The sequence below is a fragment of the Anser anser genome (assembly GCF_964211835.1).
Source record: "Anser anser genome assembly, chromosome: Z".
NCBI lineage: Eukaryota > Metazoa > Chordata > Aves > Anseriformes > Anatidae > Anser > Anser anser.
Genome location: NC_139723.1, coordinates 68,987,066 through 69,009,208, shown reverse-complemented (window position 1 = coordinate 69,009,208; position 22,143 = coordinate 68,987,066). Strand labels below are relative to the sequence as shown.

At 39.5% G+C, this 22,143-nt stretch overlaps 1 protein-coding gene across 2 annotated transcripts in view; it reads right to left on the bottom strand.

Moving 5' to 3' along the window:
* Positions 1–22,085, bottom strand: part of IL6ST (interleukin 6 cytokine family signal transducer) — a 29,242-nt gene extending 7,157 nt beyond the window's left edge. The window contains exons 1-15 of one of the 2 annotated variants that reach the window (XM_083816983.1): positions 21,936–22,048; positions 16,754–16,818; positions 14,445–14,525; positions 12,978–13,289; positions 11,068–11,200; positions 10,168–10,328; positions 9,667–9,818; positions 9,422–9,581; positions 6,694–6,773; positions 5,307–5,526; positions 4,049–4,225; positions 3,275–3,376; positions 2,568–2,714; positions 1,787–1,927; positions 798–894 (exon numbers count right to left, since the gene is read on the bottom strand). In XM_083816983.1, the coding sequence (XP_083673109.1) occupies positions 798–894; positions 1,787–1,927; positions 2,568–2,714; positions 3,275–3,376; positions 4,049–4,225; positions 5,307–5,526; positions 6,694–6,773; positions 9,422–9,581; positions 9,667–9,818; positions 10,168–10,328; positions 11,068–11,200; positions 12,978–13,289; positions 14,445–14,511 (1,949 nt within the window). In that variant the 5' untranslated portion in view covers positions 14,512–14,525; positions 16,754–16,818; positions 21,936–22,048. Of the gene's footprint in view, positions 1–797; positions 895–1,786; positions 1,928–2,567; positions 2,715–3,274; positions 3,377–4,048; positions 4,226–5,306; positions 5,527–6,693; positions 6,774–9,421; positions 9,582–9,666; positions 9,819–10,167; positions 10,329–11,067; positions 11,201–12,977; positions 13,290–14,444; positions 14,526–16,753; positions 16,819–21,935 lie in introns of both variants that reach the window. The other variant, XM_083816982.1, reaches the window with a different exon arrangement.
* Positions 22,086–22,143: the final 58 nt, after the last annotated feature.

The window sequence follows — 22,143 nt, the reverse complement described above, 5'->3', positions numbered from 1 at the left end:
TCCAAGAACAGATTCTCCATAGGATGAGTCAGGGCATGTTGCAAGATGAACTTCAACAGAAGCCCATTAAAACCTGATCTTAGAAGCAGCAGGGAGGTCAGAAGGAACAGGGCAAAAAGTGCTCTTTTTAACCAGAAAGAAAAGGTAGTTAACTGGGGACATGTAAAAGGTGCTACTCTTTGCCAGGGAAAACACTTCAGCAATAAGCTCTCAGCTAAAGCTACAGACAAGAGCCCTGGGGTAGAAGGAACAGGAGAAAGACAGGATGTTTTCCCGCAGATAGTAAATAGGAACCAAGTATGACTGAGGTTATGCAAGGCAGAAAAATAACATATCTACCAATTATTTATTTGCTACAGTGCTTAAAGTTTGCTAATACCATAACTGAACAACTCAAATACAAAACATTCTTCTGTCATCTTCACAAGATGACAACCATCATTCTCCTCTTATAAGAGGACTCAGAAAACAGACAGTATACCCCCATCAAAACCTAACAAACTTAATCCTAACCAAGACTAGCAAGTAATTTCCTTGCAGGATCAATCCATAGGACATTAAGTTTCAGTGCTAATCATTAACAGTAAGAAATGAAATCAGTATCAAAAAAGCCCCCGATTTTTTAAGAAAACAAGTATGTTTATTATCAGTGCATGTGTTTTACTTTCTTTTCCAATCTAACTGTAGAACATTTACTTAATGATTATTGCCAAGTCTCATGTTATGCCAAAAAATACTATGAGCAGAAGGGAGAAGCAATACTATGAGCAGAAGAGAGAAGCTTCATTTATACTTACAAGTCACGTTTGTTGAAGCAAAACAGTACTCCAAGGAGTACAATCAATAGGAATGCTAAGCACACAGGTACTACTATAGCTTCAATTTCTCCTCTCCCTGAAATAAAAAAGAAACAAAGAAGTTATAGCCCTCTGGTATTTAATGAACTCAGCAGCAGCACACATTCCCACAGATACAGGGAGAATCTGAAACCGAACACACACAGCTTAAGATCCACCTTCAAAAGAACTTTTTCACTGTATGAAAATAGTCTTTTGATAAACACACGAAAAACTCTGTTCAAACAATCTAATGCCTTTTTTATTTAGGCAAACACAACACCGAAATGAAGGCAACTGTGGTCCAGGTGTTTCAGTGGCCTGCCAGATGCCATATCAACATCACAGCCAAATGACTAATGTAAGCAAAGTCACTAGTTATATGCCCGTTTATTCTGCAGATGAAAATATGCTCTGCCCACAAACACTTAAAAGCTGCAGTATTGGTATGCATTCCTTCCTAAATGATACGAAGATTTAAAGTAAATCTTACAGAATGCTTAGGGAACATATAGGAAAAAAATACCTAAAAAAGTGCTCTCCACAACAAAATTCAGTTAATGTTGCTACTCTTACCATTACAAACAGGAAGCTCTCTAAAGCTGTACACCCAAATTTAACTGTTTGCAAATCATTGCACAGGAAACAGATCCCAAGCCTGCATGTTTGCCAACATGAAAACAATTAAGGAAGTGTGCAGAGGACAGTTAGTATCCCTTGTCCCATGTACAATCGAGAAGAATCCTGAGTGAACCTGGACAAATACCTCCTGGTGCTTGAGACAGACTACCTGAATAATGTGTCTTGCTGCATGTGAGTATAAGAGTGTAACAGATGCTTTTTCTTTTAAAATAATGTCACTGCCCTCTGCTATGAGATCCTAAATGGAGCCTTGCTACACTGTTGCAACATTACTTCCTACTTCTATTAGTTTTGCCACTCTTCCTCACCGAATTTCTGTGTAGTAAATGTAAAATCGGGACCACTCCTGCCTCCTTCATCTGTGTATGCCATCATCCGCACAGTATATAGCGTGTCGCTGGTTAGAGAAGAGAGGGTATACTCTGTCTTGGAAGGATCCACTGACACAGCTGAAGGAAGGAAAGAGACAGTAGTTTTCTGTAGTAACTTATTAGTTCTCCACAAACTCAGTAGCATTAAGACATCACATTTTAAGAAGTACAAGATGGTTTGAGAAGTACGAGAGGCTGCATGGAAAATACAGACACAGAAAGACTACAAACTTGTATAAGGAATGCTGAGATTCGCTTGTTTCTGTTCAAGTGCTTTAATTAATTTAGTCTTTGACGATAGTTCATATGTGGATTTACTGTTTTTCAGAAAGTAGCTACAAACTAAACTGATAGTAAAACAGAGGCTTAAATGTCTTTAATAGACAAGATATATGGCTAGCTAGAAAACACTAGTTAATAACTCAAAGTGTCATGGTTAACTAGAAATGACAAGTAGGATAAGCATAAGTAACTTGCCCTACTAGCTTAAGCAGAAACCAGACTCAGTACCCTGTAACACAGACTGAGCGTTCTTAATTCTTTATTTGGGAATTTCCTATTCACAATGTAGGAGAACAATGTATCAGATATCAGCTTGGTATCAGTGTAAAACTGTCAAACACACTTGAGTCTGTATCTTGTTTTTCAGGAATAGGTATTAGAAAGGAAAAAGATCGAGTACTTCAATGCCACAAAGTACATCTCTGCCTTCTGTTACCTGTTTCATTTCCATCGATAGTTTTGTAAAATATTGTGTAACTTCTGATAAATCCATTTTGCTCATCCACTGTGAGATGGTTCCATGTCAAAACAGCTTCAGCTTTTCCTACTTTTTTTGTCTGAACAGTTGGTCCTTTTGAAGGACCTGTAGTGGGAGATGAAGATTAGTTTCTGTTGAGGACTCTCACATACACAGAAACAGTGTATTGATGAGCACTGAACTGTCACTTCATAAAAACTTCAGTAGAACAGCTGGACTAACTCATCTAACAAAGTTATTTTCAGGCAATACGGCAACTTCAAAGATACTTTAAGAGAAATTGCTAGAAAAATATATGAAAAACGGTAATCAGCAGATCAGATTACATGAAATCTTCAAGTGAAGCTAATTAGTTTCAACTTCATACTTGAAATTTAAAATAAATCAGCACAGAAATATTACCATACAAATAATGTAACAAAATCCCATGCCAAATTATCCAATAAAAGTTGGAAAAGGGAAAAGTCCTCTACAGGCCTGTTTAACTTCTTCAACATTGTATATTAGCAGAGCAGATGTTAATGGAAGGGACAAAACCAGTTATGTCAAGTGACCTTTATGTGTAGGACCACTTTTTATTATGCAGTCCACTTGAATGCAAAGCCCTCATTATTTTAGCCAAGACAGCTGCTTCATGTGCTCCAAGGTGACAGTTCTGTACTTACGATCCTGCTGAAGATAAGCCTTCACAGACTGTCCACTTCCCTGACCATCAGCATATAGAGGGTACACAGTTATCAAGTAGCACTTGAACGGCTTTATATCACCTAATAAAAGGAATTACAAAATACGTTGTTTCAAAGAATCAAATTCCCACCATCTGTCTCATTTACTTCAGATACAGGATACTGGCTGTTTTGTTAGATGCACTTATACCTAATGCAGTTGACTTCCCCCCCCTCCCCCCCCCCAAAGAGCTCACTGATATGTTACTCCAAAAAAGTAACAAAAGGAACAAAATGGTTCAATAAAGTAATAATCAGACTTCAAAGAAGTCTTTGGCTTTTTTCCTTATTTATTTAAAATAAAATCTTTGTCTGCAACAATGAACCTCAAAATTATAGATTTGAGCTACTGATTATAATCTGAAAAGAACCATAAAGCTGATCAAGTTTCATTGTTTGAACTGAAACGTGGATGAGAGAATCTGATTTTGAAGGAACTCAGCTTCTTCACTATTTTAATAGTTCCCAAGAATGAAAACAAAACTCAGATAAAAACCTTGCTGCTAGATAACATGAATTTCAAAATGCAAGATTAGTTTTATGTTTGGCAAAAATACAGACTTTTCTATGCACTCATAATAAAGTAAGAGTAAGCCTCAGCATTATGTCAGATTCCTATCCTACAAAAAAAATCTAGTTAGCATATTCTTCCTTTTGAGAATATTCATTAGGTCCTTAGTGTTCTGCATATTTGCAAGCTTGTGAGTTAAGTACCTTTTAAGTATGTTCCTTGAATATTTCCTGGTTCATTCTGCCATTCCATGATGCAGTCTGAGCTGTTGGACAGCAGACACCATTCAATCACATATTTAAGAACATTACCATTAGGAGCAGTCCACCCTACCCACAGTTTGCCATCTTTAGGTAGTGTTCTAATATTCTTCACAGGAGCTGGGATGAAAGAAAATAGAGTATTAAGTGTTGGCATTTCTTCCACTAGATATTCATAATGGTAGCTTATTTTGTCAAATGTGGATAATTTTGATAATTGCAATGGCAACAATTTGACAGAAACTAAGAAAATGTGAAAGCCATTTTCTTAAATTTGGAAGCTTACATATGAATTTGTATCAGAGATCCAAATTACCAAATACTAGGCTATTCAAAAGCCATAAGTGATACTACGTTTAACAGAGAAGCTGCATAAGTTGCCTGTTTCAGTGTGAAATCAAACTTTCAGACACTTCTAAACATTCATTCTAATCCTGAACATGCTCATGTAGCTTACCAAGTTGTTCTGGATGCAATGCTGCTCTGTTTAAAACATACCCTTAGTTAGCTCATCTAATAGCTTTAGAATTTGTGACTCTCACTTAGCATTTATACTAAAACCATCACACCTCTCAGTATACTTATTTTTGCTACCTGTCCTGATAATGTTTGGATTGTCTAAGAGGTTAGATTCATCAGAAGTTGCAAATAAGGATAAATCAATCTGTAGTTACTACTACTGCACAATAAAAGGAACATGATAAAAGAACACTATGGAAACAGTGTAAGCAGAGGAGAAAGCACCCAGGTAAGATATTGGAATTGTTGGAGGGTAACACTGGGACAAGAGAAGAAAGTGGGAGAGAAAAAAATGTGAGAAAGCAGAAGGAAGAAGAACAATGACTAGAACAACGACTTGCTTCCCCCACCCTTTTATTTTTAAAAAAGGAAATAAAAATATCTGCTATACTAAGAAAAATATAATAGAGAATACAGTGCACAGTAGCTCTAAGAATCAAAAAGAACAGTGAAATAGCACACACAGCTTCATATAAATCCATGAATACAGAAGTCTGCATGCTCCTCAACATACAAATGGTGGCATAATTAAAAGGAGTAAGAGTGGAGATTCATTCAACAGCATAATTGTGTTTGAGTAAAAAGTGTAATTTTACAATGCTTAAAATTTCTTCTAAGAAAAGCCATGCAGATTCTATTATTCCACACATTTGTAAATTAGGGACATTACTACGACACTAACCTTTTGAATTACTTGTTGGGATAAGTAGAACTGACGGGGGGGATGCACCGACTCTGTTGTGGGCAATCACAGTCACTTCGTAAGTTCTATTCGGCAGCTTTAATGTAAGGCTGGTTGTATTAACGTTGTACTTCAATGGTGGATGGAAGGGAGGTGGTTTAGCTCGGACAGTCACTTCATACCGCAAGATTACTCCATTGGCTTCAAATGGCTCCAGTGCCTGTCAGAAACGCATCTTTTATTAGACTGATACTGAACAAAAGTGACTTAAACTTCACTGTCTTTGAAGCGTAGTTTAAGTCTTAAGTCTAAGAGCAAGACAGATTACGTAGATTAAACAACGTAAGAAAACTGCAAATGAGTTTAGAGCTCATTTCTGTAAAACTGTCTCCAGAATTATTTCTTGTTTAAATCCTCTTTTTCTTACAACCCTATATGGTAGTCTAGCAAATGCTCTATCAAGACTGTAAACTATGTGTGGAAGAAGCCTACACTTTGTGCAACTTCACAACACGACAACACCAAAAGAATCTCAACCCTCATAACCTGGGTTGAGCCTAAATGCAACACGGCATGAGCAATTTTCTTTTATTACACATGCAGAAATACTCTTATCTATATTATCTGTAACAGTATCAGTATTTAGGGAACAGAAAATTGTTTAAAAGGGTAAGCTTTAGTAACAGCAGTTTTCCAACACTAAGCTAGTAGTTTCAGAGTGGCATGTGACATATGAGTTTCATCAGAAAACGATCACTATACAGGTAACTTCACCCAAGCCTTTACCAAGTAATACTTCACCACATAATGGGAAAATAGTAAAAGACAGCTAGGTCAAATGTGACAAAGTTCACAGACCAGAAGAAATCAGGAGATGGGGAATGACATAACTGTATTCACATTCTCAGCTTCAGATTTTTCAGTCAACTAGGCACAGTGATCTATCTACTGCATGCAGACACAGGGCTGTATTTCATAAGTCTGGTCTCTGGAATGCCTCTAGGCTTAATGGATTTTGCAGCTGGAGAATTCCTGTACAGTCAGTGTTACAAAAGTTTTAGCACACATCAGAAGGCATAAAGAATGTTCACTTTGTTCAAGGGAGCTTCCAATTCCACAGACTCCTTAAGGACAGCAAGTTGCAAACTCGAAAGGGGATTCTATACCTTCTGCATTACAGACTTCTGTCAGTTAACTCATGGCATTTACATGTGTACTTTTTGTACACTTATAAGTAGTTATTAAAAATTAAAGTCACTTTTTGCATCACTAAAACATGTTCTATCCCAGTTATCTAGGAAAGTTTGTTGAGGTAATTTTTTTCCCCCACTTAAACTCATGTTTTTAAAAGAATGCTGAATTTATGCAGTTTATCAGATTGCTTTACCTTCCACATCAGATGTACAGTCCAAGAAGCTGGTGAAGATGCATCAATGATTCTCCATACAGATGGCCCTTTAGACGGTTCTGATGAAAGAAACAATGCTTAAGAGTAGAGACATTTTTTCATATGTTTGAATTCATCATTTGACTATCATTACCTGCATGCCCTTTTTTCTTCCTTTTTTTTTTTTTTAAAAGACATATACAAAAATTGTTTCCTTATTTCCTTGGAAGGAAATAATGCTTGGTATGTTAAGTGGAACATCTCTATGGAAAGATTTCCTGATGGGATGAACAAAACACCAGTTCTGCTCTAATGCACAATATCAAAGTTACTGAGCACCACCACGCTGAGCATCAGTGATAATGTGTTGAACTTGACAGCACCAAGCATGGTCAAATCTACATCGTGCAGCACAGTACTGCACTTCTTTATACCGCTGTTCTTGCTATGGTTTGTAATCCTACCCCTCAACATCAAGTCACCTAAAAAAAAACAACTGCAGAAGAGTTAATGAGGAAACCTGTAAGAAAGTTCCCAAATTTCCCAAACAGTTTATTCTAAAAAGGGTATTAAACCTACGGTACTTTTGCACAACACTGCAATACTGTTTGGTGTCAGTACTGTTAAAGATTCAAGTGGTATTTCCACTGCAAATTTCAAAATAAAATGAATTAATCTATTATTGTGCATGAAGCAAAAAAAAAAGGCCAATTCTTTGCAAGGGCTTTAACCTTAACAGAAAGAAAGATGATCTTAAAAATGTATTTACATTTATAATCTTGCTAGACTGTGTTTTCCATAGGAATTCTTGTGTTTTTAGCATTAATCACAAAGAGGCACAGCAGTATAACATCTAAGCAGCAATGTCAAGCCCAGAGAGTACATCTTGTCTCTTATGCTTTACAACAGAGTGGAAGAACTGTGAATTGAGGCCAAGCGAGCTCTTAATCTCATTGAGTACGTACCTGTGATTCGTATGAAGCAGAAGCAGTTGTACATCTCACCTAATATAGGTCACAAATGCAACATGACCTGCCTCATGTTCCTTCCCTATCATAACACCTTGGTTCTGAGACTAAAATAAGACATTGATACTTGATCACTTTTGGCATTATTTTTGCAGAGCAAGTCACCACAGCAGAACAACAATGCAATCTAGTAAGCAGGAAGTCCTGAAATCCTCATTGCTCTGGTTGAGATAGTAACCACAGAACACATGCCTCTTCCATCTCACGGAAAGCAGAAACAATGTCATTAGGAATTGAAAAGAAGTGGTTAGAACATTGAAAGAATATTTTTATAATACCTTCCCCAGAGAAAATAAGTTTTGAGTAAAGCTGAAGCAATACCATTTTGTACACAAATTCCATTTTGCTTAAATAAGTAGGTTATATCTACACTCATTCTTTTTGCTACAATATAAGAAAAACTCAAAATACTTCTTTACTGGGAGCTCTATTAGGATAAATAAGAAAGGACTTCTGACCCAGCATATTGAGCTCTAAGCACAGGGTGGTGCTTTGACAGCAAAATCCTTTAGTGGTTTAACTCTGCTTAGAGACAGATGCACTGAAACATTACACTGTACAGACTGTTTAATAAGAAGGTGCCTTGGAATGCACTAAGGAACAGATGGAATACTGCAGAAAGGAGACCAAGAAAAGTGCAAGTAGGAAAGGCTAAAGCACACTTAAAAAAGAAAGAACAATGCTGAAGATTTGCTCCACAAAGCACTGGAGACTGACCCTTGACTGAAGCTCTTCAACAGTTTAAATTTTTTTTTTTTTTTTTTTACTATGGCTGTGAACTTAAAGCTCAGCCCAGTGGTCTACTGTGTCCTAACCTATCTTTTGTATATGTTAATTGTGAAATGATTGGTGTATATTTGGAAGTTGTATACATCCTGCTCACAAGTCCTTTTGCGCAACACTAAACATGACCTGAACACTGCCCTCAAACAGCTGCTGCTGGTAAAAAGTATTCCTCATTAAGTCATGATAGCAGCAATTCAGTGTTCACTTTTTTTTTTTTGCAAAGGGAAGGTATACCTTAAGTTCACATCTGTAACATGGCAACAATCCCAATGACCATCATCAAGAAGGGAAACTGTAACAAAGCAGTAATTTTTATGACTATACATAGACAAACCATTTTCCACACAGGCTCAGTCTTGTGGAAAGTCAGTGATTTTGATTTATATACGGTGTTTTCTTAATACCTCCCATATTAATGGATGAGCAGTGAGACTCTTAGTAACTGGGGGCAGAATATTGTAAACCAATGGGTGCAAGACATTAGAAAACCAGTCTGTAAGTAATAATGTGACAAGCAAGAGAGCATTGCAGATGCAGAATGTCTCAGGAAAAGTAAGACTAAACAAGAGTGTTTTACTTAGATGCTTCGGTGAACAAGAGACTATACTTCCATATGCATATTTTTTCCTATCAGTGTTTTAAAGAAAAATCTCTAGTTCATACTTAGTGATGTTGGTTCACCTAATGCTTTATTTGATGACTTTATTCGATGGCCTCCTAAACCCTGCATTGTTTAAAAAATAAGGCACTCTTTGCCTACTGAAAACTTTCATACATATAGGATAACTTCTGTTGCAGTCACATGTATGATCGAGCAGTTCAAATGATGATGTACAATTTCAGTTGGCTATTGTCAAACTGCTCAGCACGCAGCTATTTTGGAAGTCTGGGACCAACTTTCATACATTACTTACTATCTTCAGTTGTGACTCCTGTTTTTTCTTCACTCCAGTCACTCCAATAGCCCACTCCATCTTCCTTCATGCATCGAATTGAAAAGACATACTCTGTGTAAGGTCTGAGGCCTTGAACACTGAATGAAGTTCTTGGTGAAGCTGTATCCTCAGAAGGAACCTGTAAGAGAAGGAAGATTGTAGAGGCACTGATCAAAAAGTTCAGGTTATAGCAGAAGAGTGGCAGGAGACATTACTTGTGTTACCTGCATCCAGTTTGTTTCATTAATGATCCTATAGCGAATATTGAATTTCAGTTTCATCACAGCTGTTGAAATCCTGTTCTCCCAGGAAAGCTTCAGAACAGTAGGTAGTATTCCCGAGTTGACTGATAAGTTATGTGGAGACAGTGGTTTGACTAGAAGAGAAGTTACAGTCAACTATGCAACTGCATTGTTTTTTCCATGCATCTAGCAGTTGGCACACTGTGCTGCAACACTGCCATGAAGGCTTTTCATGAGCACAAATGTCTGCTATCTCACACTAATGTCTAAAGCAGACTATTTAACAAGAACTCACAGTCTGAACAGTGATCAAATCTCTCAATTTCTATAAATTTTGTCCAGCATAGTTCAAATTCTAGTCTCAACAACACTCTGGAAATGTTAATTTTTATAGTGAAAAAAATTTGCATATCAATTCAGTAATATGCACAGGAGCAGCAGTCCTACGTACTACTAGAACTGTATTAAGAGGCATATAGTTACCAATCTCAATGGGATCAAAAACAAGACGATCAGATTCATTCTTCCCAAGAGCATTTGCCACTTCTACCCAGACCTCTAGGTTAACAAAGAACTGAACATCAGAGATGGTACAGGAATTATTTGCATCTTTTGGTATGCAGTCAGGAAAGTTCTCCCGTGGCCTGAATAAAAAAAAGAAGGTAATAAAGCAGTAAGCTTGGTTTCCTTTACAGAATTGGTTTTTTTCTAGCTACCCATACTTTCTACTATAGTCATTACCAAAACACTGTAGAGGAACAAGAGGAGACAGGAAGTTGTTGGCAGTTATTCCTGTTTTCAGAGAGTGGCAGTAATTCTGTCCACTCTATCTTAAATGATCTTAAATGACCTTAAATGACAAAAGACCATTTAAAGAGTTTGAAAAATACATCAATTTGATTTCATATGAGAAAAACTTTTTCTGACAGCTTCACGTTAGAATTAGATTGTGAACAAACTACTGAGTACTTAAGAAATACAGAGCAAACACCACCTCACAAAACCTCACAAAAAATATGTTGGTTTCTTCACTTGCTTAGAATGGGATAGAACCATGAGCACAAAAATCAAAATATTTGGGGTCCAGCCACATCATGATTAGGTGTACTGTACCCTAACCATGCTAGTCATGTATTTGGAAAATGGAAAAATTGAGATGGCTGTTACTGTAAAACAGACATAGTAACTAAATTTCAAGTCCTAGTTTTAATTACTTTGGATGTGAACTTCTTTAACTTTTCCCTCCCTCCCAAAATGGGCAGCAATGTTTCAGAAAACTGAATTTAAAAACTCTTCCAAAATATTAAAGAATTGCAAGGAAGTTTGGCTTAGCCTACAAACATTCTTCAAAATGATTAAAATATTCTATAGAGAGCTACTTACCACCTGTATTTCAACTTAAAATGAGTGTCCAGGAATGTATGTCTTCCAGGGTTCCAGGTACAAGTCATAGGATATGTGAGTTTTGACAGCTGATGCACAATACAACTTAAGTTCTTGGGCTTCTCTGGGGGCACTGTACAGAAAAGTTAGTGATAATTAATTGATATACACTTTTCAATTCAGTAAGAATCACGAGAGATGTCCCATTACAGCAATTTCAGCAAGCATCAGAAGTACTTTTAGTTACATGCCTTTTTAAATGAGGGAGGCATGAAGCACTAGGGACCATCCAGCAGCAGAAGTCAGTAAGCTTAACCAGCTGCTCTGAGATACAGTAGGCAGTCGGTATAAGGAACAAGCACCTGACAAAGTAAGAAACAGCACAGAAGGGTATTGGCCACCTCTCATCTACTGTACTAAACCTATTTTAACTCACGTGGCAGAGGGGGGGAAATGCTACTGAGCAGCACAACTGCAATGGCATGTACTGACTTTGCCAACAACCTGATATGTGAAGCAATTGTGATAGGTCTACTCCGTCACTCCATCTATGGAGGAGGGATGGTTTAGACAAACATCTACAAGAAGGGTAAGGGAACTTCATCAGTACACTTCAGCACGTAAGAAACTTTCAGACAGCAACTGAACTTTCTTTCTTCTTAAACTCAAATCATATCATACAAAAATAGCATTGAGTTTGTTTCTAGCTTTTAGGATAATCACTATTTACATCAGTGTAATATAAAGCATCTTATTTCTTTTCGAGCAGAAATGCTATTTTAAACAGAACTACCAACTTATGAACAGATTCATAGCTTTGTTCCTAAACACCTGTACTGTTCTGAAACATGCTGCTCTCACTTGTTATAGCATTTTAATTGATAGAATGAAAACAGCAGCTGTAAATACAAGTGCACCTCAAGATTCACATGTAAATTACAACTGTAGAACACTATCTGTACGGTCATTTAAGTTATCATAGGATATTCTACATATTCACCTTTCCATGTATTGTCTATCCCATCTTTTCTGAAAAGAAATTTACTCATCACAAGTTGAAATAACCGTTTTTCTATGAAATTGTTTTGTAACTCATGATAGAGTCACATGAGTTTGATGGTAAACCCAAAGCAGCTTCTTTCATATAAATCAGATAGTAATTGCAGTACCTTTTACCAACATTAGGAGGCAACGTATTTCACCAGCTATTTATACTCAGGAAGGAAGGACACATTCATCATTTTATGAACTGTCCACCAATTAAACAGTAATATATTGAGTCATTCATATTACACTTTCTCAAGACCTCAGTCTTGTCTCGAAGAGCACTTGCTCAGAGTTATGCAAAAGCTATCCTGCTTGGAAAAAGAAAGTTTATAAATCACTAGAGGTATTTTCTTATATGTAAGTGTTGAATAATCCAAATAGCATGTTTTCTTCTTAAGGCAGTTCAGTTTTCATTTAGTGGTACAGATGGACTAGATATTTCTAAGTCTGCTAATGAAGGAAACAGTAATCTTATAATTCTATTATGAAACTAGGATTTATGACCTTATTGTATTTCCTTGCACAGCAGAAAGAACCAAGGAAAGTTTGATTTTTTTGCTACGATCTTTTTCAGCTAAGTTCACATCTTCTTTAGGAAACTTAAGTCTTCTTGCTTCAACATTTTTCTGTTAAATAGTCCAGGGTATTCTCTATTTTTTAGAATATTTTATTCTGTGCATATTCACTGGCTTTGATGACATACTATTTGACAGTATTTTTATGCAATTATGCAGGAGCTGAGAGAATGAAAAAGAACATCTCAAGATATACACACTTTTCATTGTTTTCATTCCCGTACCTGTTTCTCAAACAACTTTTTTAGTGTTTAAACCAGAATAAAGCTCAAGAAAGTCAGTACTTACAGCCTAATGTAACCGTAATTCCATAAATGTTCTGCTCAATCTGTCCATCTGCTAGAACGTTGCATGTCAGAGGAGTAGCTAGCGAAGAAGTGTCATTAAATGTGACACTGGAAACTGTTCTGTTTATTTCACGGTATTGTTCTTTAGGTACCACTCTATTCTTAATTTTCCAGATAATTTGATTAGCATATATATTGCCAAAGTCAAGACAACTCTCATTCAAAATGCATAATGCTGTGAAATTGGAACCAAGGGCCAATACAGGAGACTCTGGGATGATGTGACCACATGACTGTACAAGTCCACCTGAAACTGGAAGAAAAAAGACAATACCATCTTTTTAAAAAGCAGAGCTTTCCACAATAATTGCTAGTACAAAATTACTGTACTATTGACAATATTACAAAATATGCCTAAGCAGGAAATTACTTACTTGTCTGTTACAAAACTGGAGTGTGTTAGTGGATCACAAAGTACAGATTTAAGGGACAAAACCAGTGTAATATTCCCCAGACTTTGCAAAAACATTTTATGAAGCCAGTAAAGCTCAACTAATAACCAAAGGTCTTTAGGGAAAGTGAGAATAGAGTCAAGGACTGAATGTATATTTTGAAGGGGGAAGTAACTGAGGTTACTCTTGCAGTTAAAGGTATTTTCTGTTGAGAAAGCTAACAAAATACTGACATATACACCTTTGTTGTGGAAGACTAATTTTAGAAGAACCACATGCAGACAGTTAAACACTTGAGTCATCCACTTCAGAATCTTCAATATGTATATTATAAGAGCACTGGGGAATTAGGGCCAACTCTCTGTATTTGGTAGTAATCTTTTTACAAAGGAACATCAACACAATGATTAAATTGTGATTACTGCTAGCAAGGCATACAAACATCAGCAGACTGAAATGCTGCCTTGATTCAACAGCCATACTAAACAGCTTCAGGATGATTGTTTCCTATACAAGTGAAGTTGCCCATGGCTCCACCCTGATTACAACACTAATTCATTGGAAGCTTACTGCTTTAACAGCTGTTTAGTCTGACCAAGTTAGGTTTTCATTGAGATATCATTTAGCATATGCAAAATTAAATCATATAATATTGCTTCAAAGTTTTTTTTTTATTATTAAAGAAATCACACTGTAAGACCAAATTCACCACTGCAGTCTGCTACAGCCGACTAGCTCCAGTGATGTCAGTGGAACCAAAGCAACCTGTCACTGATTAAAGTCAGCTTCACTAGCTCTGTACAATTCTGTAGGAATGGAAGCAGAGGTGAGTACTGGTTTAACACTGCGCTACCTTACCATAAGATTAACAACATAACACGGGTCTCTTAATCATACTAAACCTTATTTTATGCCCCACACCTGCAACAGTTACCTAGACAAAAAGCAGGTATGTGCTTCAAGCATCAAATTAAAGACTTCCTGCAAGTCTCTCATGTGTGCAACAGAAGCCTTACCTTCAAGGGAACAAATATTCCAAAACAAGTATAAGCAACGGGCCACCCAGTTCCACCCAGAAAACATGCTGCTCAGAATTCCTGTAATAGACAAAGATTTTTTTTTTCCATTTTAGCTATTAGTCTTCACTTCAGATCACTAACAGATTCAAATTTCTATTTGTTCTATGGCAATTTCTCAGGTATGCTATTTTTCCCCTGACAATCTCTTTTCACTCTGGAAAAAGAATGGGCATTTTTTTTCCATTTTACTTACAGCTATAACAAATTCCAATGTCTGTTTAAGACAAATGATGTAGTTGAAAGTCTCTTAGGTTACAAATTTAAGAAACGCATCGGCTTAAGTTTTTCATGTCATGCATAAAAACAAAATTCACTGGTATTTCTGTAAAAGGTTAGCAATTAAAACGGAGTGTAACACCATTATTCGGGTTTTAAAATAGAGTTCTAAGAATTCAATCATGATTACTGTACTGCTTCACTTTTAAAGACACTGATATAAGCACCTTACATAAGGTTCAGAAAAGACATTTTAAAATTTCTTAAATTTTAAAATTTCTCCAAATTTAAAGAAAATTTTAAAACAGAATTTACTGTTACAAAACAAAAAAGAAACTGCAGCTTATGACAGAAAACGCTCCTTGGTTTTGACTGCTTGTAGTTTATTCTATAATGACGATGAAGATGCAAAGCACATTTCATACAGGTCATGCTAAGATTAGATTGGATAAGTCATTTCAGCACCAATGTATCAATATCAAGCTAGAATCACGTTCCTTAGGTATTAGCACATCTAAGCTTTTTGACTTGAAAATGAAGGTAAATAATATAAAGAAAATTGATTTTCACAGGAATCCTAAACCAACAACCCAACAAATGCCCATCTCAAAACTTTACAGCAGTGTCTTTTATAGGCTCACCAACATAAGTGTTTTTCAGTTTGGACTAAACAGCTAGAGGCATTTAGTAGAATTTTTCTTGCATCCATACTTCAGAGTTCATTACTCAAAGCCCACCAAAATTTACTACAGAAAAATTTTATACTAGGAATATTGCTGATTAGAATACTCCGCAATTAGGTTAACAAGCACTTACAACTGTCATTAGAGATTTATTTATCTACTAAATAACAGTACTGTTATCTATAATCAGACTTTGTTTTGATGAATTGATTTCAGAATCTTTTTTTTTTTAATAATATGCTGTAACTGGACTGGGTGTGCAAACTATTACATAGTTTACGGTCAATACACCTTTAGATAAATTAATTGAAAGTATACAGTAAGAACTAAACCAGCTGACCTCTGCTCACTACAGATACAACACCTTTACATAATTCACACACTCCTTTCTGCATTTTAAAATCCCAACTGGTTTCATAAATTTAAGTAAATCCACATGGTGAACGAGACCAACATCAGAGAATTATTCTGTTGGTTTAGGTCCTAAGCTCTGTTTCAGTGTCTTGACTTACCATAATATTTATCAGAAATACCACTTTCTACCTTGTTGAAGCTTGCTGCACTCTAAGCATAGACCTTACAATTTGCTATTTTAAGCAAGATTCATTTAAACCTATTAAACTTGAACAATGCGGTGCAGGATTTGAAGCTCCTGAGAACCCTGTGGCCAGATATAAGCTAGGTGGAAAGCAGGGAGCAGCTTCACTTTCCTGCTAATTGCCAAAAGCTGCTGAACAATAGCAGACGCAAATTCTATGCTGAAGAAAGAAGAGTGAAGCAGAAGTAAAAAGGCAGAAAGGAAAAACAAACCAAAACAAGAAGAATACACATAGCATTTCTCTCCCAGAAAAAAAAATTGCCATCATGATTGGTGCCACATTAGAATAGCTGCACTGTCACCTAAGCTAAGTATTGCATCATTACAAACTTACTGGTTTTCTTTTCAATAATGACTTATTTCAGGTTAGAAAATAAATCCACAGAGCTAATCAAAAAACTCTAAGTCATATTAAGTCATGTTAAGTATGGCTTAGGTTGATCAGAAAAAGGAACATACTCTGAATTGCTTGAAGGAACACAAGAGCTAAAACTTAAGAAGCAAAAAACCAACTCAGAAGCAAACAATGGTAGAATATCACATCTTTGCTGAGGTGTAATATTTTTGAATTAAAATAAAATCAGATGACTTCATGTTTTTAAACAAATGCCATTTCTACATGCTTCAACTGTTTTCCAGCCTTAGTTGAACTGATTTACAGATGAGAAACCTGAGGTCCAATTCTCTACTAGTTCGCACTTTTGGGAACTTAGTTTCTGTTTTGAGGGAGCAAAAAAAAAAAATCTTACACAGTTTAAAGTTGTATTTCACTGTATTCAGCTCCTGAAAGGCAGTAAAACTGAGACGCCATCACCTGCAATGGAAGAATTAACTGAAAACACCACTTGCTGGCACTAGCAGATGTGACTATAGCTTCAAAAAAAAAAAAAAACATCAAACCACAGTTCAGCATGTATCTGCTTTTAGGCTCTTTTGATGTAGCTTACTTTTTCCCCCCCTACTGATCAATGCAGTTACAAGATTTAAGGCACAGACCTCTGAATCCACAAATGGGCTGTTGCAATGTCTTCTAATGCGTGCTTTTTTTTTTGAAAAAAAAAAAAAACAACAAAAACAACATTAGTTCCTCTAGCTTTTATGAGATTGATTCTTAAGGGAAATTTAATTCTTACGGGAAATTAACTCTAGAGGAAAGAACCAGAATTACACTAAGCACTTCCATCCATCCTGCCTAGAAGTTGTAAAATAAATGGTGGAGCCAATACCTAACAAAACAAGAAGCCATACTTTAGATCAGAGCATGGAAGAGATTTCTATGGAAACTTGTGTTTTCTAATCTAAGCATGCAAAGATTTGATGGTACAGAAACCCTGCATATAAGCTATACCGAAGCTTTACAAGACAGTGCCATCATTCCAGAGAAATGCTGCTGAACACCAATTGTTCACTGTCAATGACTAAGTGAGACAAGTTGCAAGTCTGGACAAAAGAAAACTCGTTAGCCTCAGCAATTACACAACGCAGCCAGAAATCTTCTGTTTTACAAACCAGCGCAGGTTGTTTGGAATGTAAGGTAAAAGTTCAAGCTGATGCTGAACTAACATTGACAAAGACAGTCATTTCAGAAGCTTTTTTTTTTTTAAAGGAAAAAAAAAAGCAGAATCAACAATTTATCTAGACTATGCACTTCTCATGGACCACTAAGTACAACAGTTTTTCCAAGCCAAGCCTAGTTAGGTACAATGCTAAGTGAAAGGAAAGGGAGATACAAAAAAAACTGATGTTGGAAGTTTGTCAGGCTACTTTCACGGCTGGGTCTGCCAAAGTGGCAAGGGATCAAAGTCTGTCAAAATACTGCACAGTAAAAACAACACGATCAATTTAGAACTACTGCTAGTGACAGTCCTTAGCTCTCAGAATATGTTACCTTCAAGAGGACAAAAACCCTGTTAAAATGCTGAGATTACTTCAGTAGAGAAAGATGTGTGAAACACGTATGCCATGAGACCACCCAATTTAAACTCCAAATCATACAGTACTTGTTATTTTTTATGTCCCGCTTCCATTTTGATAGGAAATCACTAAGCCTTTTCACCTGCATCTTTAAACCAATGCTTCAGACAGTGCTCTATGGAAACCTAGAAACACCCCTGAAGTCGAGCAATATAAGCATGAAGTAACAACGGCATTCTGTTATCACGGGTTCATGATAAATCAGTTTTTGAAAAAATATCTCACACATTCATATGAAAGGGATGGCTCTAGTTATCTCAAGTAACAGAAAACTTGTGATTTTAATCTTATTTCATAAGTCACAAAAAAAAAACAGTCAAATGAATACAGGTTATGTGTCATATGATGAGCTATCCCTCTCTACATCAAAAATGTGACATTTGAGTGACCTAAAAATGACAGTTTCAGTTAAACAAACTGCAGCAAAATGGAATTTTCTTGCCAGCAAAGCCAGCTTGCAAATCAGGGAGCAGAAACAATATCAGGACCATCACAGGAAGGAGTTAGGTCTAGGTTAAGGCTCACCACCAGGTCAATCACAAAAGACTCAAGGTTGCTGGCAAACAGACTTCTGAAATTTCCTCAAAATAATTACTAAAAGCCAAGCTTGCAGCTTCAAGTGGTAATTTCTCATCCAGAGCCACATAACTCAGGTAGATCGAGCAAGAAAACTGTACATATGAGTGATACGGCAAATAGCTGCTACTGCTTGAGGTTTTGTAACAGGCCAATACTTAGAACTGATCCAAAAGCTGTACCTATCCTAAAGTAATTTTGATTACTCAAGCTGTAACTGCTTTCTAATCAAGAGCTTTTCATCTGCAAGCTTCCTTCCTTCCTTCAAGCTTACTTCCTTCTTGGAAATATTTATGAGACTCATACATTTTCAAAGACGATCACTTGAAAATGTTGCATAACCTCATAGACACAGACAATTCTGAAATTCACCTTCATATTGAAGACACCTATATGCAAACACTATAGAGTAACCTCCTATCAGGATGGAAAAACCATTTAGCTTGGCAGGGACCTCTGGGTCCATCTGGCCCAACCCCTGCCCACGCAGGGACGCCCAGAGCAGGCTGCCCAGGACCACATCCAGGGGCTTTTTTGGAGATCTCCAAGGAGGAGACCCCACAGCCTGTCTGGGCAGCCTGTGCCAGGGCTCCCTCACCTGCACAGTGAAGAACAGTGAAGTCGGAACCTGATATTCAGACGGAACCTCCTGTGTTCTAGTTTGTGCCCTGGCACTGGTCACCACAGGAAAGAGCCTGGCTCAGTCTTTTTTGCATCCTCCCTTCAGGTATTTATGCACGTTCACAGAATGGTTTGGGTTGGAAGGGATGTTAAAGACCATTTAATTCCAACCCCCTGCCATGGGCAGGGACACCACCCACAGATTCTCACAAACTGTTTCACTGCCTGACAACCTCAGAGTAAATAATTTCTTCCTTGTATCTAATCTAAACCTACCCTCTTTTAGTTTAAAGCCATTCCTCTTGCCCTATCACTCCACCCCCTGACAAAGAGTCCCTCCCCAGCTATACTGTAGGCCCCCTTTAGGTACTGGCAGGCCGCTGTAAGGTCTCCCTGGAGCCTTCTCTTCTCCAGGCTGAACAGCCCCAACTCTCTCTGCCTGTCTTCACAAAAGAGGTGCTCCAGCCTTCTGACCATCCTCATGGCCCTCCTCTGGAGTTGCTCTAATACACCCAATACATTCACGAAACACTGATGAGATTCCCCAGAACCTCCTACAGGCTGAACAGTCCCAACTCACTCAGCCTCTCCTCATGGGACAGATGCTCCAGGTCTCTCTTGGACTGGGGAACCCAGAAAGGGACAAAGCGCTCCAGGTATGGCCTCACCAGTGCTGAGCAGAATGAAGGATCACCTCCCTCAGCCTGCTGGCAGCACTCTGCCCGATACAGCCCAGGACACTGCTATCCTACTTCATGGCAAAGGCACAGTGCTGGCTCATGGCGTCCACCAGGACCCCCAGGTCCTTTCCTGACAGGCAATTTTCCAGCTGGTTGACCACCAGCATGTCCTGGTGCCTGGGCTTGCTCCTCCCCACCCACAGGACTCTGCACTTACTATTGAAGTGCATGAGGTTTGTGTCAGCCCACGTTTCCAGCCTGTTGAGATCCCTCTGGAAGAGAGGATGACCCTCTGGCATATTTACCACTTCTGCCAGTTTACCAGTTTTGGGTCATCTGCAAGCTTGCTGAGGCTACGCTCTGCCCCATCATCCAGGCCATTAATGAAGATGTTAAACGCATACAGACCCAATATCGACCTGTGGCATCCAACCAACCTTTGTAGCGCTGACACTACCCTCTGGGCTGGCTGTTCTGCCGGTTTTTAACCCACCTCACTGTCCGCCCATCCAGCCCATACAACAGCTTGCCTATAAGGATCTTATGGGGTCAGCGCCAAAGGCCACAGTGAAGTGAAGGTCCACATTTCCCCTAGTCTTCCTTTTGTCACCAATGTACTTACAGAAGCCTTTAGCCTCTATAAGCCCTGTCCTGACATCCCTGGCCAGACTCAATTCCGTTTGAGCTTTAGCTTTCCTAACCCAACACCCTGATGCTTAAACAATGTCTCCATATTCCTCCCAGGTTCCTCATCCTTTCTTCCAGTCTCTGTATGCCTCCTTACAATGTTTGAGATTTGCCAGGAACTCCTTGTTAATCCACACAGGCCTCCTGGCATTTTTGCTTGACTTCCTCTTTATTGGAATACGCTGCTCTTAAGCTTGGAGAAGGTGATCCTTGAGTATTAATCAGCCTTCTCGGGCCCCTCTTCCCTCCAGTGCCTTTTCCAAAGGCATTTTTCCATGCAGATCCTTAAAGAGGCCCAAGTCTGCCCTCCTGAAGTCCAGGTGTGGAGGTTGATTTCCACCCTCCTTCCTGACCCAGGGATCTTGAATTCACCATCTCATGGGCACTGCGGCCAAGGCTGCCTTTGACCTTCACGTTCCCAACAGGCTCCTCACTGCTGAGGAGTATGAGGTCCATAGAGCACTTCTCCTCCTTGGCTCCTCTAGCACTTGGAGAAAGAGGTTACCATCACCAACAAGAAATCCAGGAGGTTCGTGGAGTGTATGTCCTCCTGTGCTCTCCCTCTCTCACTTTCCTATTGCAATATACCAACACTCAAATTATTAAGCTGGTTAAATTCAGAAATCACTCGCTTTCAACAGATGATACCTTTTATATTTCATTATTCCTCAGCAAGCAACAGCGTTTAGGAAGAGAAGCGTAATTACTTTTATGTCCTATAAGGGCAAAGAGGATTAAAAAAAAAATTCTTCGCTTCCCAACGCGTCTGACCTCTTCACTTTGCAGACCTTTATTTTTCCCCCTCCCCGGCGACAAAACCACAGCGCCACATCATTCCCCCAGCAGGTTGCTCTTCCAGAGAGACCTCAGCAGCAGCAAGCAGCCACCCAGACAGCCTGGAACACGGATCTCGCCCAGAGAGGCTGCGCAGTCTCCTTCTACGGGTCCCCGAGGCGATGCCCCCGGGGGGGAGGCGGGGGTGTCCCTGAGGCGGTCCCCGGGGGGTCCCTCCCAGCCTCGCCCGCTCCGTGACGGGACGAACCCCTCTCCCCGCCGCCGCCAGCCCGCCTGCCGAGCCGCTCTCCTTTGTGCCTCCCTCCCACCCCCCCAACCAGCCGGGCACGCCGCTCCCGCAGAGCAGACCCTCCGCGGGGCCCGGCGGCAGGCTGCGGGCGCTGTGCCCCCCGTGCCCCCCTCACCCCGCCGTTCCCCGTCCCCACAACAGCCGCGCCGCACCGCACCGCACCCCCACGACGGCGGCGGCGGCGCCTCAGCCCGGCGCCTCAGCCCGGAGCCTCGCCCGGCCGCCCCCGCGGCGCGGCGCGGCGCGGCCCCGGTGTGTGGGTGCCCGCTCCTCCTCCTCCTCCCCCCCCCCCCCCCGCCCAGCCGTTACCTGCCGCCGGCCGCCGCCGCCCCGCCGCGCGCCCCTAAATAACGGCCCGGCCGCGCGCCGGCATCGCCCCGCCGCCCGTTACGCGGCGCGAGCGCGGCCCCGCCGCCCGTTACGCTGCGCGAGCGCGCGCGCGCGCCCCCGCCCCTCCCCGGCGCGCGCCGCCATTGGCGCGGGGGGCGCGTGACGCCGCGGGGTGGGAGGGGGGAGG